The following is a 17247-nucleotide window of genomic DNA, read 5'->3' as shown; positions in this document are numbered from 1 at the left end:
CATTTCTTAAATATAAAATTATATTTAAGGGTGTTGAATATAGTAAAAAACTATATATGAGATTAATCTCCCTTGTGTTAAATATACACATAGAATCATCTATTTATAATAAAAGAAATATGGGCTAAGCCCAAAATACAAATAAAATAAATATAAAATAAAGATAATAATCTAATACTCTCCCTCAAGTTAGTACATAGATATGTACCAACTTGTTACTAATATAATTAGTCTTGATGAAAATATCTGTTTCTACACTCGAGTAACACTAAATTGTTAATGATTTGTAAGACGATATAAAAGACGAAATATCAATCCAAAATACTCTCCATAAGCAACAAATTTGGAATGTTGCTTCATGTAAATCTCTTCTTGCAAATCGTCGTTAGGGAATGCCACCAGTGGATAAATTGTTAGAGAGCCAACACGACTATAAATAAACTAACAAAAACCATCTTTTCCATGAAAAAAAAAACATATATGGACAGGTCAAATGTAATGGCGACAAAAGAAATGTTAGAAGAAACAACAACGGAAGAAGTTATGGATGAATAAGAGAGAGAAATCTTAAAAAATCCATGATTCTCCAATCAAGGCACTTGAAAAAAAAGGAAAAAAGAACAACCTCGATGCTCTGAATAGTTGCCTGAGAGGAGACGAGAAGTGCAACAACACACAATGAACGCGATCTCGACGCTCTAAATTACTAATAGACATGCCACCATGCACGACGAAAATTTCAATATTTTTTTTAATTTATAATGAAAAGATGTTACAAGGCCTGATAATCGATTACCGTGTCCTAAAATCGTTTTTGGAGTCCACGACTTCACCTCTTACCACTGTGTCAGGGTGAAGTCGTGAAACACGACTTTTTCATTTGAAGTCGTTTGACTTCGCGACTTACCTAAATCCGTAATTTCGAAATTTTTTGTCTAGATTCGTAATTTTTTATTTAAATTTGTCTATAGAGTATAAAAAAAAAACAAGAAATTTACTATCATACCATTTTGCTCAATGAATTGAATTATTAAAGTTTACAGTTTCAAAGCAACTAACCTAGATTCCTTGACGAAGGGAAATCACTTAGGTTTTGTTCACTTTTGGCGTTTCTGACTTATTACTTACCAAAAGGAATGTTCATGATATACACGTAAACGTTTTATTGTTGACAAAACATTCTGGTTTGTGGTACGTAGGGGTTGACATGATTGAATGAATGAATTGTCGTGAACACAGTCACGAGTGACGAAAAGGGTTTGGTCCCACCCACGTTATGTTTCTGGATCCATATTCATCTTTCAACGTACAAGTCTAACTCCAGGAGTGTTCACTACTATATATCTTCATGTGGCTGTGAATTAAGGTAGCTGCTAGCAAAGCCATTCCACTTTGCCTTCGTCACCTTTTCCACTGTCACGCCGATAGGTACATGTATATATATAGAGAGAGAGATACGTATGTGGTTCTCTTTCACTACTGCATTTCATTTTGGTTAATCTTCCATATTCATGAACCACATGTTAAAACAATCAGTTTGTTTATCGAATATCAGGATTCAACGAATGCCAAATTAATTTGGATGGATTTGTTCATGGGGTATACAATTTGCAGCAATAAATTTGAAAAGCAATGCGCTTGGAGACCTAAAAGTAAATATAAAATTAATTAGCTGACCTTTATCTTCCTCATGAAAAGAATGTAATGTAATTATCAAGTGGTCCACTCGTGGGTCTCTTTTTATGAGGAACACAAATTCACAATAATTAAAAACAGAACTTTATGAATTTAATGTAATTATATATATATATATATATATATATATATATATATATATATATATATATATATATATATATATATATATATATATATATATATATATATATGGTGGAAATAGTTCACAATGTCATCTTTAGATTGGCTTTGATCATGTGATCTGTAATGTAACTAAACAATAACTTGTTCTTATAGGTGAGAACTGAAAGTGTGAAAGGAATAAATTTGAATCAAGTAATTTTTTTTTGTAATATGATCCAAATTTTAATTCTTTTTATCTCTTATGCTTGTCATTGTAAATGGGTATATATATATACATAAACTATTGTATATAATTCAAAATTCAAAATTAGTCATATTTTCTAAATTTTATTACTTATGCTTCTTGAGGAACTTGTGAAAGGTAAATACTGAGGGGAATTCTAAAGATGTAATTATCCTGAAATCTTACAATAACTTCACCCTTTTCACCATAAATTTGACGTGAGAGAAAAATATTAACATGCAGTTCTTTCCTGAACAGATAAAAATGCTCTAATAACTAAAGCTTCTGATACCATTCACTATTTACTAATTCTACAGAACCAAACTTATTAATGTACAACGAAAAGCCATGCATTTACTGCAACTAAAACTTAAACACACTCTTGTATAGTTTTTCTCTGGTTCCTTGAGTGTCCTTGTATTTCAACCAGAACATCTAACACCTTCCTTTGTAATCTCCGTCTCATTCTCTGTTGTTTCATGTTCCCTTCTAAACTTTCTATAGATATCCCCTTTGTAAAATTTTCTAGTCCTCAGCGCCAAGATGAACGAGGCTAAACACGCAATCAACGTTGAAGCTGTGATTATGATAAAAGCCATTCTGTAGCATTGCACTCCTACACAAGTTAGGTCCTTCCCTTCTTCTCTCGTTAGTCCTTTGGCCTTCAATTGTTTCAAAGCCTCTTTATCATACAAAACACCAGCCACTTTCACGTTTAGAATGTACGATCCAACAGGGCTTGCCGCGCCTCCTAAGTTGTATAACGTGGAGTAGTATTTAAGGCCAAATATTTCTGATATGATTGCAAACATCAGTGGCCACTGAGCTCCAAAACAAAACCCAATAATCACCGAAGACAAGTAGAGAGAGTTTGGGACGCCAAGGGCTATCAGAATATGTCCAACACAAGAGAGAAGCAAAACTAGAGTGACCATATACGGACGAGGAACTTTGTATTTGACTAAGAGGACTTCAGAGGTATAACCTGCAGCTACTCTTCCTAAGTAGTTCCATATGCTCACCAAGGACACAAAGGTTGTCGTGCTTTTACTTGGGTAACCCAATGAGTTTCCAATCTGTCCTAGATTGTCTATGGCTGTTAATGTTCCGCCAGCACCGAACGTTGTTGCAACGAACAAAGTCAGCATGTCCACACTGAAAAGTGCTTGCAAAATTGTGTAGTCTTCTCCCCTCTTGGGGGGGTTGAGTATGTTCCTGAAACATGAACTTTTCTCGTGTGAACTTGTGGTGGTTGGTAGTACTTCTTGCTCGACGTTTGGAGGTGGAATAACTTCAGTGACTACTTTCAACTCAGGTGCTGAATCGGTCAAACCTTCCGTTTTGGCCTTTAAATGATTTACCTCCTCTCTAAATACCACGGCGAGTGGGAGAAGAAGAAAGGAGAGAACAACAAGGCCATCGACTGTGTACTCAATCCTTGAGAAACTAAGCTTGTTTTGTACAAGGATCAAAACCATGAGAAACCCTGCAAGACAAAGTGAAATATAAAGAAGGTGGTAGAAAACTCTGTTGTTCTTAGGCTGGTGGACTGTGTTGAATATCCGAATTGTTGGAAGGAAAAGGAAGGAAACAGCGGCAGGGAGCCACGCAATGAGTAAGATAAGGGCCTGAGGGTTGTGATCACCATAGAAGGCATGGTAGAGCTGTGTGATGATGGCACCACTTAGACCAACGTAACCTTTGAGTAGGCCTAAAAGACTGCCACGGCTTCCTGGGAAGTTCTTGACACATGTGACCAAAGCACCAGTGTTGGCAAAGGTTTGAGAATTTGCACCAATGCAAATGTAGAGACACATTTTCCAAAGTTGTGGTTTGGCAATGCGGCCAGAGACTGCAAGCCATATCATGAAATAGCCAAAGAAGTTCATAAGAACCCCTATAGAGAGTACCACCCAGGGTGGTGTTATCTCGTTGACCAACCCGGATACGACTCCAACGTTGGCACCTAGGTCTTTGAAGAAGCTGAGCAAGTTGAGAGTGGACTGGTCGTACCCCAAAGAGGTTTTGACCTCATTAGAGTATGCTCCAAACATATAGGTTGCCCCAGCAACGGACATGATAAGTAAAGATGCAAACAGCATGAACCAACGCCCGGTGATAACATTGTAGCCGAGACTCTTCATTCCTCTCAACTCTGCCACTCCCATTTTTCACTTCTGTTGTATTTTGGGATCAAACACTTTCTTGTGGAGTAAGATAAAAGAGTGTAATTGAAGTGAGATGAGGCTACCCAGAACCACGAATATATATATATACAGACAGAAACTTTAGCAATTTCGGCCAATCTGGTTTTAGAGATTAACACGAACCACGTGTTCCAAAAAAGAATTTGTAAGATAGGGGTGAATGTATATGGATTGAGTGGGGTGTGGGAAGATTGTTTCCCTATATGTGAGGAAGAAAAAGTTGCACACGGAACAAATGATTATAGTTTGACGCGGTGGATTATGGAAATAAAGGCCGGTGGTATCAGGGGAAGGATGTTATCAGGTATTTTAGGAAAAGAAAAAGGTGTGATAATAATTTTGCGGTAAGTACAATTATATGAATGGAGAAAGTGACTAGCACTAAACGTGGTGGTCCTAAGCAACCACTATTGGAGAAGAGCCTGGAATTAATGGTAAACTGGCGGTGGCCACCGCTTTATACAAAAAATGTGCAAACCAACGCTTTAGATTTCGCCATGACCACTTATGTTAAGTATTGCCAAGACAAAATTTGAACTATATATTGAATACAACTTGTGTGTCCAACATAACTCTTGAAACTCTACTATTGTCTGGACGAGGATGTCTGTGACACAAATAATTAATCCTGTTTGGTAATTACTCGACGTTAATATCCATGGCTTCTTGCTTTATTTTACGTGGTTTGGGTACTCTCTATCTCTAACTTGTATGTTTTTATCTTATTCTTCTTTTTTTTCATCCATTTTTTCGTTCTAATAATGTGACCTGAATCGTTGGGTTCATTTTTGTTTTCTCTTTTTTGTTCTCGTGATCGACATCCTCTCCAAACTCTACCCGCTCCACTATCCAAAGAGAAGACAAAAGAGTGAGGATTCGATGAATTTCGTTCGAAAATGTACCTAAATTCTGGTCCGGTCCAATGCAACATGGCTAACAAAATAGTGAGATAAGTTGATTTTGGTAGGCCAATGTAAGCCGTGTCCCCGTGAGAGTCACTTATTTCAGTTATCACTTTGGCCTTACAATTCCTGAAATGAGTTCTTATGATATTTATGATGAAGGCGTGAATGAAATTGATATGGTAGATAAACGTGGAATTTGTTCACTGGCTAGCAAGTCTTCAAAGTTATTCATTTTGCTTGAAAATTCTCATGATATACTTCTACGTTCTTTTGATCTATTTAACCCATAATACAAAAATAAAATGATTATAAATATGTAAATTTTTTTATTTTCTAATAATCGTGACTTACTTTTACTTTCTGTTTTTTTTTTCTTATGTACATTACGAAATATCATTTATTCATAATTTGGATCAATTTTCACATTACGTATGATCCATAGAATAGAGTTATTCATTGCACAAATTAGAAGAATATGTCTCGTGATAATTTTAGATAATTGGCAAAGCTAGATTTGGGTGTGATGAAGCATGCCGTAAAAAACTAGGAGTGTTTCGTCCTACACTTCTAATATCTCACCATGTACTTTCAAAAATTTCATTTTTAACCTTTTAAAATCTTAATTTACACCTCCAACATTTTCAAAAATTTTATTTTTAACTTTAATAAATATGTTTTTATTTTTTTCTCTTTCTTGTCACTCTACACCACCTTAACAATAATTTAATTTAATTTAAAATTTAAATATTATTTAATATAATTTTATATTTTAATAATTATTATAATATGATTTATATTATAATAATAGTTATATTAAAAAAATAAAAATAAAAAAATAAAAAAATGAAATAATAATAATAATATAAAATTTGATTTGATATGTTAAAATATATTAAAATATAAAAATAAATTAAAAATTATTAAATTTTAAATAGAAAAAAAAAATTAAATATGCGTTTTGTTTTTTATTTAAAATTTAATAAATATTTCATTTAAATGAAAATTATAATATTATTTATTATACCTTTATAATTCAATAATTATTAAAATATAATTCATATTTTTATAATAGTTTTATTAAAAAAATAAAAAATAAAAATAATAAAAATAATATTTAAAATCACATTTAATATATTTGAATATATTAAATTATATTAAAATATTAAATTAAATTAAATAATTATTAAAATTAAATAAATAAAAAAATTTTGAAAGGATTTTTAATCGAATATCTATATCCTTATAATATATTATCGGATTTCTATATCCGCTTAACAAATTTTAATTTTGTTTTTTATTTAAATTTTAATAATTATTTAATTTAATTTAATATTTTAATATAATATAATATATTTAAATATTTTTAATGTGATTTTAAACACTATTTTCATTTTCACTATTATTACTTTTATTTTAGTTATTTTTATTTTTATTTTTTAATAAAATTATTACAAAAATATAAATCATATTTAATAATTACTAAATTATAAAAGTATAATAAATAATATTATTATTTTTAATTAAATTAAATATTTATTAAATTTTAAATAAAAAACAAAACCGTTAGCATATTTAAAATTTTTGTTTCTATTTAAAATTTAATAATTGTTTAATTTATTTTAATATATTTTAACATATCAAATCAAAATTTCTATTATTATTATTTCACTTTTTATTTTTATTTTAATTATTTTATTTTATTTTTTAATATAACTATTATTATAATATAAATCATATTTTAATAATTATTAAAATATAAAATTATATTAAATAATATTTAAATATTAAGGTGGTGCAGAATGACTTTAGTAAGAAGAGAAGAAAATAAAAAGATATTTATTAAAGTGTCATTAACAAGAAAGATAACAAAATAAAAATATTTTTATTAAAGTTAAAAAATAAATTTTTTGAAAAAGTTGAAGATGCAGACTCAGATATTAAAAGGTTAAAAATGGAATTTTGGAGGTGCAGGATGAGATGTTGAAGGTGTAAAATGAAACACTCAAAAACTAGTAACACGGTGTATTGGTTAGCCCATTTAAGCGAAGCCCATATGAATTCACTTGTTTCAGATGTTGTTGCTTTGAGAGTTACTCCCTACACCTCCTTACTTTGCTCCTTGCACAACCACATTTTTTTTAAATTCTAAAAGTATCTTTTATATTTTAAAATATCCTACACCCCCTCCTTTTTTCTTCAACGGATGTCAATGTGTCAATCCGTTAACGAATGTGCCACATCCGTTGAGTTTTTTTTTTTAACTTTTAGTTTTTTAATTTATTGTATTTTAAATTAATATATAAATATTATTTAATTTTTTTAAAATTATTACTTAATTATTGATAAATTAATTTTATTTTATTTAATAAAATAATTATTATTAATTTAATTTATGTATTATTATTTAAATAATAATTATAATATTTTTTATAAATATATTAAAACGGATGTGCCACATCCGTTGAATTTTTTTTTTAGTTTTCAGTTTTTAATTTTTTGTATTTTAAATTAATATATACATATTATTTAATTATTTTAAAATTATTACTTAATTATTTATAAATTAATTTTATTTTATTTAATAAAATAATTATTATTAATTTAATTAATATTTTATTATTTAAATAATAAATAAAATATTTTGTAAAAATCTATTAAACGGATGTGGCACATCGATGTGGCTACATACGTTGAAGTTTTTTTTTTTTTTTAAATAAAAATAATAAACTAAAATATAAAATATGTAAACGGATGTCAATATCCGTTGAAGGTGAAATGGACGTTAACATCCGTTTTATAGAAGAACAAATTAAGTATGTGGTAGTGCAGGAAGCAACTCTCTTTTGGTTTTCTTATGCCACTTTTAGGAAAGTGTAATTTTTTTAACAATGATTGGTTTATCTGGGCTTCTACGATAAAGCAATAAATGAAATTGTTCACGGAGGCATCGATTTAATGGCTTTTTTTTATTTGAATTGGATAATTTTATTATGAAATTAAAATGGTGTAATTTATAAAAAAAAAGTGGGGTTAGATAAGTTATGACAAGCATAATTTTATAAGAGATGTGTTATGTCAAAGCGATTTTATTACAACTAAAATGAAGTTATATTAACTTTAAATGATTTATTAAAAAAGTTAAAGTTGAAAAGATATTAGTTCAAATTTTATTTTATTTTAATTTAATTTGAACATTTAATTTAAATTAATATATTAAAGCATTTTTTAACACCAATAACATCATATTTTTAATATAAACCTACTATTTTTTTTATCTAAACACTAACAATTAGCATCTTCTTTTAAATTAATTTCAATTCATCAAATCTGACGAGAAATGTATAATCTTTTACTTTAACTATTATAATTTTGTTTTCTATCTTATCCCATTTATCAAAATTTTCACTAATTTCAAATCTATTAAATTTCACCTCTATCTCCGAAAGTAAACATCATGATAGTACAATATCTGTTTCCTGAAATCCTGGCATGGAGTCTCGTTCAAGCTCATCCTCCACTATATGTTCTAGGCATAAACTTAATAGTGATGATTTAGATTATATAAACGAGATCACATGTTCAACTTTTGAGAATCATAATAATAAAAGATATAATAATTAAAGTTCATATATTCCTATTCCATAATAAAATATTTTTATAAATATCAAATACAACATTTTAACTGCAAATATTCCATTTATTTAAGTTAAGAGATAGGCAAAAGATAATAATAACAGCAACTAAACCCTAAAGCAAAAGCACTTTCATTTTGTGTTTTTCTTATCCTGTTCTCCTAATGCACTTCCGTGTCCTTCAGTTTCTAGCAGAACTCTGATACCAGTTTCGGTGATCTCATTCTCTTCGGTTACATGTTCCACTCTGAAGTTTCTATAGATATCCCCTTTGTAAAATTTTCTAGTTCTCAGAACCAAAACAAACGAAATAAAGCAGGCAAACAGCGTCGCCGCCGTGATTATGACAAACGCCATTCTGTAGCACTGCACTCCAACGCAGTTGAGCTCCTTCCCCGCTTGTCTCGAGAGTCCTTTGGCCTTCAACTGTTTTAAAGCCTCTTTATCATACAAAACACCTGTCAGTCTCACGTTTAGAATGTAAGATCCAACAGGGCTTGCCACGGCTCCAAAGTTGTACAGCGTGGAGTAATGTTTAAGGCCAAATACTTCTGATATGATCGCAAACATTAGCGGCCACTGTGCTCCCAAACAGAACCCTATAATCACGGAAGCGAAGTAGAGGGAATTTGGGGCGCCAAGGGCAATCAGAATATGGCCAACACAAGAGAGAAGCATAACAAGAGTGAGCATGAAGGGACGAGGGGCTTTGTATTTGATCAACAATATCTCAGAGGCAAAACCTGCAACTACCCGTCCCAAATAGTTCCATATGCTTAACAAGGACACACATGTCGTGATGCTCTTCCTCGGATATCCCAATGACCTTCCAATCTGTCCTAGATTGTCTATGGCTGTTAATGCTCCGCCAGCACTAAATATTGTTGCAGCGAACAGAATCAGCATGTCAATACTGAAAAGTGCTTGCAGAATGGTGTAGTCTTCTCCCCTCTTTGGGGGGTTGAGTATGCTCCCGAAACAAGAACTTTTCTCGAGCGAACCTGTTGTTGCCGGTACTTCTTGCTCCACGTTTGGAGGTGGAATAATTTCAGTGACTACTTTCAACTGGGAGGTTGAGTCGGTCACACCTTGAGTTTTGGCTTTCAATTGCTTTATTTCTTCTCTGAATACCACAGCAAGTAGGAGAAGAAGAAGGAAAAGAACCACAACCCCATCGGCTACGAATTCGGGCCTTGTAAAAGTGAGCTTGCTTTACATTATGATCAAAACCATGAGAAACCCAGCAAGGGCAAGTGAAATCCATAGAAGGTGATAGAAAACCTTGTTCTCGTTGGGACGGTGATAGTAAACGTTGTTGAATATCCGAATTGTTGGAAGGAAAAGGAAGTTAACAGCAGCAGGAAGCCACGCAATGAGTAAGATAAGAGCTTGAGGGTTGTGATCACCATAGAAGGCATGGTAGAACTGAGCGATGATTGCTCCACTTAGACCAACGTAACCTTTGAGTAGGCCTAAAAGACTACCACGGCTTCCTGGGAAGTTCTTGACACATGTGACCAAAGCACCAGTGTTGGCAAAGGTTTGAGAATTTGCACCAATGAAAGTGTAGAGACACATTTTCCAAAGTTGGGGTTTGGCAATGCGGCCAGAGACTGCAAGCCATATCATGAAGTAGCCAAAGAAGTTCATAAGAACCCCTATTGAGAGTACCACCCAGGGTGGTGTTACCTCGTTGATCAACCCGGACATGATTCCAACTGTGGCACCCATATCTTTAAAGAAGCCGAGCAAGTTGAGAGTGGTTTGGTCATACCCCAAAGAGGTTTTGACCTCGTTAGAGTACATGCCAAACATATAAACTGAACCTGCAGCAGCCATGATAAGCAAAGATGCATAGAACATGAACCAACGCCCAGCGATAACATGGCAGCTCAAGTTCTTCATTTCTCTCAAACAACCACATGAGAACTCTCCAACCACCATTTTGCATTAATGGGGTTAAACTCTCTTTCTTATGGAGAACCAAGGATACATGGGTGGGGAAATTTATATGAAGAGTCGAAAGTCACACCTAAGTTGTGGAAATTAAGACACTTCAATATTATAATATAATATTTTATTATGAAATGTAGATGTATAAATTCAAACTATAATTTTTTAATATTTTATTGTGTATTTTTACATGTTACTATTTTCTTTTACTTTTCTTTTCTTTTAATATTTTTAAGATCTTTTTTTCACTCTAATAATTTTTAAAAGTTTACTAAATGTGTTCACTTTCACCCTTTATTTAGATTAATTTTCTTTTCACACTAATTCGACGATAATTATTTTTAATTAGTTTTTGTGTATCTCAAACACATATAATGTTTGGTTCTATGCTATCCTCTTCGTCATACTCCCTTTTCGGGAGATGCTTGGTCAAATCTTATTGTTTGTGGGGTGTTTTGTCAATAAATCTTATTGGTCAGTAAAATTATTCTTTAAGAAATAATATTTCACAAATGTATTTGGAAATCTAAATGTAAAGTAATTATGTTAAAAATTTGAGTTTGTATAAATAATTTGTTTGCAAGCAAGTATTTTTACAAAAGAAAACAACATTTTAACAAGAATATAGTAAATCTTTACCCAACATTTTTAGTTTTAGAATAAACTTAACTTTCTTACGTTTTCAATAAAATAATATCACTCCTCCTTTAATTTTTAATTTAATAGTTCCATAAGTTATATTTTTAATAAATATCACTCATATTTTTTATATAGACAAGATTTTTTAATTTATTTAAAAATAACATGTCAAAAAATATTTCAATACAAATTGTATGAATATATATTTTATATGAAATCTAATTATTTAATTATTATTTTTTAACAATATAAAAATTCTATTTTTATTTAACTATGATTTTTATTATATCAAAATATATTATAAAATTATCAAAATATATTTTTATATAAATTTAATATAAGAAAAAATAGAAATAAAATAAAATAATACTTTATTGATAACATAAAATATGTAAATGTTTATTTTAAAATTAGAAAATGTGAATGTAGAATGTATTGACATAATTTTAATTTTTGTTGATAAAATTTTTAAGTTTTAATATTTTAAAACTTTAATTTTATTTTTATAACTATTTTTAGTCATTATGTTATTTAAAATAAAATAAAAATGTGACTGTTACTAGCCAGTGTAATATGCAAGAGAAAAGGACGTGAGATAGTAGGCCATTTTACTTCCTAGACAGAAGGTGGGTTGAACAGTATGATGAAAACGATGGATGAATGGGTAGCTTCCGACTTCACCAATTCATCACTACTTAAAAAAATGATAACATAATATATAAGAATATTGTAATAAATTTGTTTTAAAAATAGTATACTTTTAACTTTTTTTTAATACATGTCCTAAAATCTTAAAATATAAGTATTTTAGGGTATGTTTTTACCCACCTTTGTGTTTTTATTCTGAATATATAAAAATTCTAAACCATTAATTACATAATTTATACAATACAAATTATAATATATATATATATATATATATATATATATATATATATAATATTACTAAAGTAAATTATAAACATATTACTAAATAAAAATATAAGTCACAACATCCACAAAATATCCTTTTCAACTAAAGTATTAGAATGCCCAACGTAATCCATAAAGATGCAACTGGAAAATGGTTGAAGGGACTAAAAAAATCCTGCACTCGTTTACCTTAAATGTTCATAAAATAACATATTTTGCCATTCTCAACGTTCATAGTTGTCGCCATTTCTACCACATAACATTTTTATCCCTTTTTATTTTATTTTATTCATTTTCTTATATATTACGACGCAATAATTACTGATCCCACTTCCTTTTCACATTCATGATTACTAGTGCCATATTGGTGTCATTGGAATATGAGTAGGTTTCAACTTATCCCTTGAAAAATGTTTTTGACCATTTTTTTATAATCTTATTTCAATTTAAAAATGTATAAAACTAAATTAATTTATATAAAAACTAGTTCACAAAACTTCTCTCGTATATTATTTTAAATAATTTTATTTTTTTAATTTAACTATACTAACCTAACTTAAAGAGGTTTTTTCCTAAAAAAATATGAAATTCAAACTATTTGAACTTGTGAAATTGCATGTAGAACGTGTGTACGATGACGAGAATGGTCAAATCCATATATAATCACAAATAATTAATTATCTATGATACTTTCACATAGTAAATATTAAAGTTGTCAAAACGAGTAACTCGACTCGATCCGACTCAATTTACCATAGATTGATCACTTAGTGAGTCAACCCAACCCAGTTCACTTATTAGTTAATTGAAAAAATTCGAATCTGACCAGATCCACCACGAGTTTGTGGATTAAACGGGTTAACTTAATAGCTCATTTAATTATAAGTTTTTTTAAAATAAAAAATTATAATTTTTTTTAATTCAAAATCTAAAAAAAAGCCACACTAAAATGATATTAAACTCCAGAGATAATTCAAAATCATAAAAAAAAAATATCATACAGTTCAAACTTAATCCAAAAACATGTACAAAAGCGAACAAATAAGTTTTTAATATTGATAATTTTTGTATCACTTATCCATTTATAATATTAGAGTTTTGAATAGATAAATCTATAATATTTTTCTATCTTGAAACATCTTTTTTTTATCATCATCTACAATATAATAAAAAAAATGATAACTAATAATATTGAAACACAAAAATAATAATAATAAAATTAAATTAAGTGGGTTGGTGAGCCAACTCGGATCATCACTGGTTCAACCCAGTGAGCCGGGTTGAAAACTAACCCGTATAAAAAAATTACATTTTTTTCAAACCCAACCCGGCTCAAACTCATGATAAGTCGGGTTGGCTCGCAGGTTACAACCTATTTTGACAGTACTAGTAAATATTTTTACATTCATTTGATATTGTTTCTTATTTTTACTTTTTTTAAAATATAAAAATTTATTTTTTTATAACTATTTTACTATATATATCAAATAAATATAAAACTATATTATCATCCCATTATTTTTTATTATTTACATGAATGAGTTAATGTATGGCGACATCTCTTATACCTTGTGTTAAATTATTTTTTTTCTAATTTAAAGTATTTTTATTGAATGCAAAAACAATCTTAAAATACTATCCATATTTACTTTCAATAATTTTTCTTTTGACCTCGGGCTATGTAAATATTAGGGAATGGCTCTTATGGCCTCACATCAAACTTAAGTTAAAAGAAATTAAATTTTCTAAATTATTTGATAAAAAATGTTAAATTTTAATTCACTCATTAATATTAATGCTATTATTATTTAGGACTATGTATAGTATAATGATTCAATTATTATTGCTATTAGAACAGGCCCAACACTGTGCACTTGCAACGTTGGTGGCCCAATTCCTTTCCTGGCCCATATGGCATGTTAATCTGAAAGTGGGTTGCGTGCGTGGCATAACGCAGAAAAGAAATATCGAGAGAGAGAAAGATGAGACGGAGAGCGAGAGGCGATGAAGGTGGAAGGGAACGGCGACTCCCTCAACGGCGGCCTGAAGCGATGGTGGCCGGAGCACCAGAAGAAGAAAATGTAGATCGGAAAAGGGTAAGTAATGCAAACTGAATATTTCTTTATTCTGTTAAAAGTAATAAAGTCTGAATACATTGACGTTAAGGGAAAAAGGGGAAAGGAACCCTATATATATAGGATTCCATGAAAGGGGGGAAAAACCGAACAGACACACAAAATAAGTTAACTGTTGAAAAACAGTTAAGAGAATCAACAGTGATTCTCAATAGCCTCCCCTCAAGCTGGACAGTGTATGTTTACCAGTCCAAGCTTGGGAATAATGGTTCCAAACTTGACACGATGCGGAAATTTCGTGAAGATATCAGCAAGCTGTTCTTCGGACCGGACGGGGAGAAGATGTAAAAGGCGCTCCTGGAGTTTTTCACGAACCACGTGACAATCAAGCTCTATGTGCTTGGTGCGTTCGTGGAAACTTGGATTGTGGGCTATGTGGCGAGCCGATTTGTTGTCGCAATATAAAACAGGAACCCCAGATTCTTCAATTTGAAGGTCTTGTATAAGATAATGGAGCCACTGTATTTCGCATACAGTGGCAGCAAGGGCCCTGTATTCTGCTTCAGTGGAAGATCTGGAAACAGTCTTCTGCTTCTTAGATTTCCAGGAAATGAGTGATGATCCAAGAAAAACACAAAAGCCTGTGGTGGATCTCCTTGTGTTAGGACAAGTGGCCCAGTCGGAGTCACTAAAAGCCTTTAGTTGTTTTGGAGAATCAGCTGCAAAGAATAAACCTTCAGAGGGTGAGGACTTTATATATCTTAGTATATGTTGAACAGCTTGATAGTGATAATGAGTAGGTTTTTGCATAAATTGACTGAGAAGATTGACAGTAAAACATAAATCTGGCCTGGTATTAGTAAGGTAGAGTAACTTCCCTATCAGTCTTCGATATGATTCAGGATCAGTCAAATAGTTGTCCTCTTTGTATAGAGTGCTGGTGTCCTTTAGGAAGGGAGTAGAAGAAGGCTTGCAACCTTCCATCCCTGTTTCCTCAAGTATGTCCAGGGCATACTTCCTCTGACATAGATGAATTCCCTTCTTGGATCTTGCCACTTCAAGTCCAAGGAAGTATTTAAGTTCTCCAAGATTCTTAATACGAAACCTTTTGTGCAAAAGCTCCTTTATGCAGTTTATTTCTTCCATAGAATTTCCTGCTAACACAATATCATCCACATATACAAGTAGAGCAGTAAAACCAGTAGCAGTTCTTTTGGTAAACAATGAGTGATCGGATTTGGATTGACTGTAATTCACAGATATAAGAAAGGCAGATAACTTCTCAAACCACTGCCTACTGGCTTGCTTTAAACCATATAAAGACTTATTTAGCTTACAGACCAAACCTTCTTTACTAGTATCCATACCTGGGGGTAATTGCATATACACTTCTTCATTTAAATCTCCATGTAGGAAAGCATTATCAACATCAAGTTGGTGTAAAAACCAATTATTTGAAGCAGCAAGAGCAATAAGAAGTCTAACAGTAGTAAGTTTAGCTACAGGGGCAAATGTGTCAAGATAGTCTATTCCTTCCTGTTGGGTATAACCCTTGGCAACTAATCGGGCTTTATGTCTCTCAATACTACCATCCGCTTTGTATTTAATTTTGTACACCCATTTGCATCCTATGGGGAATTTTCCAGGGGGTAATTGAGTTAGGGTCCAGGTTTGATTTTCTTCTAAAGCTTTGATTTCCTTATCCATAGCTTCTCTCCATTCAGCCTTGATTTTAGCTTCAGTATAAGATTGGGGTTCTTTGTTATTAGTAATAGTCATGATGTATTTTGAATATTTCGCAGACAAATTGCTACAATTTAACACACTATTTATAGGATAGGCATTTTAAAAGTATTTTTAATGGATAAAGATTGATGAACCTGATGAACATAGTCTTTTAGATAGTCAGGAGTCTTTCTGAGCCTGTTGGATCTCCTGCTTATATGGTTCTCTTGATCTTCAGTGTCGTTGTTGTTGTCTCTGTTAGCAGAGGCTTGTTCTTGTCCTTCCTGGTCATCAGACTCGTTATTGCTATTTTCAATTAAAGGATAGGAGGAGTCCTTTAGAAGATCATTGAGAGATTCAGTTTTCTCTTCACTGCTGACATTGTCTTGTCTGTCTTCTTGCATGTTGTTGTAAGGAAAGACATTTTCATAAAAGATAACATTTCTGCTTATGAACAACTCTTTAGTATTTAAATCTAAAACAGTATAACCTTTGACACCACTCTTATAACCAAGAAAAACACCTTTTCTAGCTCTGGAATCAAGTTTGTTTCTGCTATTTTCAAGTGTAGAAGCAAAGCATAAACATCCAAAAACCTTAAGATCTATATAAGCAGGAGATTTGTCATAAAGCATGTCATAGGGAGTTTTGTTGTTGAGAATATGTGAAGGCATTCTATTTATTAAGAAAACAGCGTGCCCAACAGCATATGACCAATAACCTTTAGGTATGTTTGATTGAAATATAAGACTGCGTGTAACATTAAGAATATGACGGTGTTTTCTTTCAACAATAGAATTTTGTTGAGGTGTTTCAACACAGCTGGTTTGATGATTAATACCATGAAGATTATAGAAACTTTCACATTTGAACTCAGGTCCATTGTCAGATCTGATGTTCTTAATCATTTTATTAAACTGGTTCTTGATTTTTATCACAAAATTTTGTAATAAATCTCTTGTTTGTCCCTTGTTGTTCATTAGGAAAATCCACGTATGTCTAGTGAAGTCATCAACAATCGTGAGAAAATATCTATGACCATGAACAGAAATAGTATTTAGAGGTCCCCATATATCACAGTGTATAGTTTCAAAACTTTCATTAGTAGCAGAAATACTCTTAGGAAAAGGTAACTTGTGTTGTTTGGCAAAGTGG

At 31.2% G+C, this 17247-nt stretch overlaps 1 protein-coding gene and 1 pseudogene across 1 annotated transcript; both read right to left on the bottom strand.

Moving 5' to 3' along the window:
• Positions 1-2226: 2226 nt before the first annotated feature.
• On the bottom strand, positions 2227-4719 carry LOC124823813 (protein NUCLEAR FUSION DEFECTIVE 4-like). Its single transcript, XM_047296120.2, has one exon. The coding sequence runs from the start codon at positions 4210-4212 to the stop codon at positions 2467-2469; it is 1746 nt and encodes a 581-aa protein (XP_047152076.1). The 5' UTR covers positions 4213-4719; the 3' UTR covers positions 2227-2466.
• A 4201-nt stretch (positions 4720-8920) lies between these two features.
• LOC124823809 (protein NUCLEAR FUSION DEFECTIVE 4-like) lies at positions 8921-10732 on the bottom strand (annotated as a pseudogene).
• Positions 10733-17247: the final 6515 nt, after the last annotated feature.

This window comes from Vigna umbellata, chromosome 5 (genome assembly GCF_029865625.1).
Source record: "Vigna umbellata cultivar VRB3 chromosome 5, Vumbellata_1.0, whole genome shotgun sequence".
Taxonomy (NCBI): Eukaryota; Viridiplantae; Streptophyta; class Magnoliopsida; order Fabales; family Fabaceae; genus Vigna; species Vigna umbellata.
This window is presented reverse-complemented; position numbering and strand designations above follow the sequence as displayed.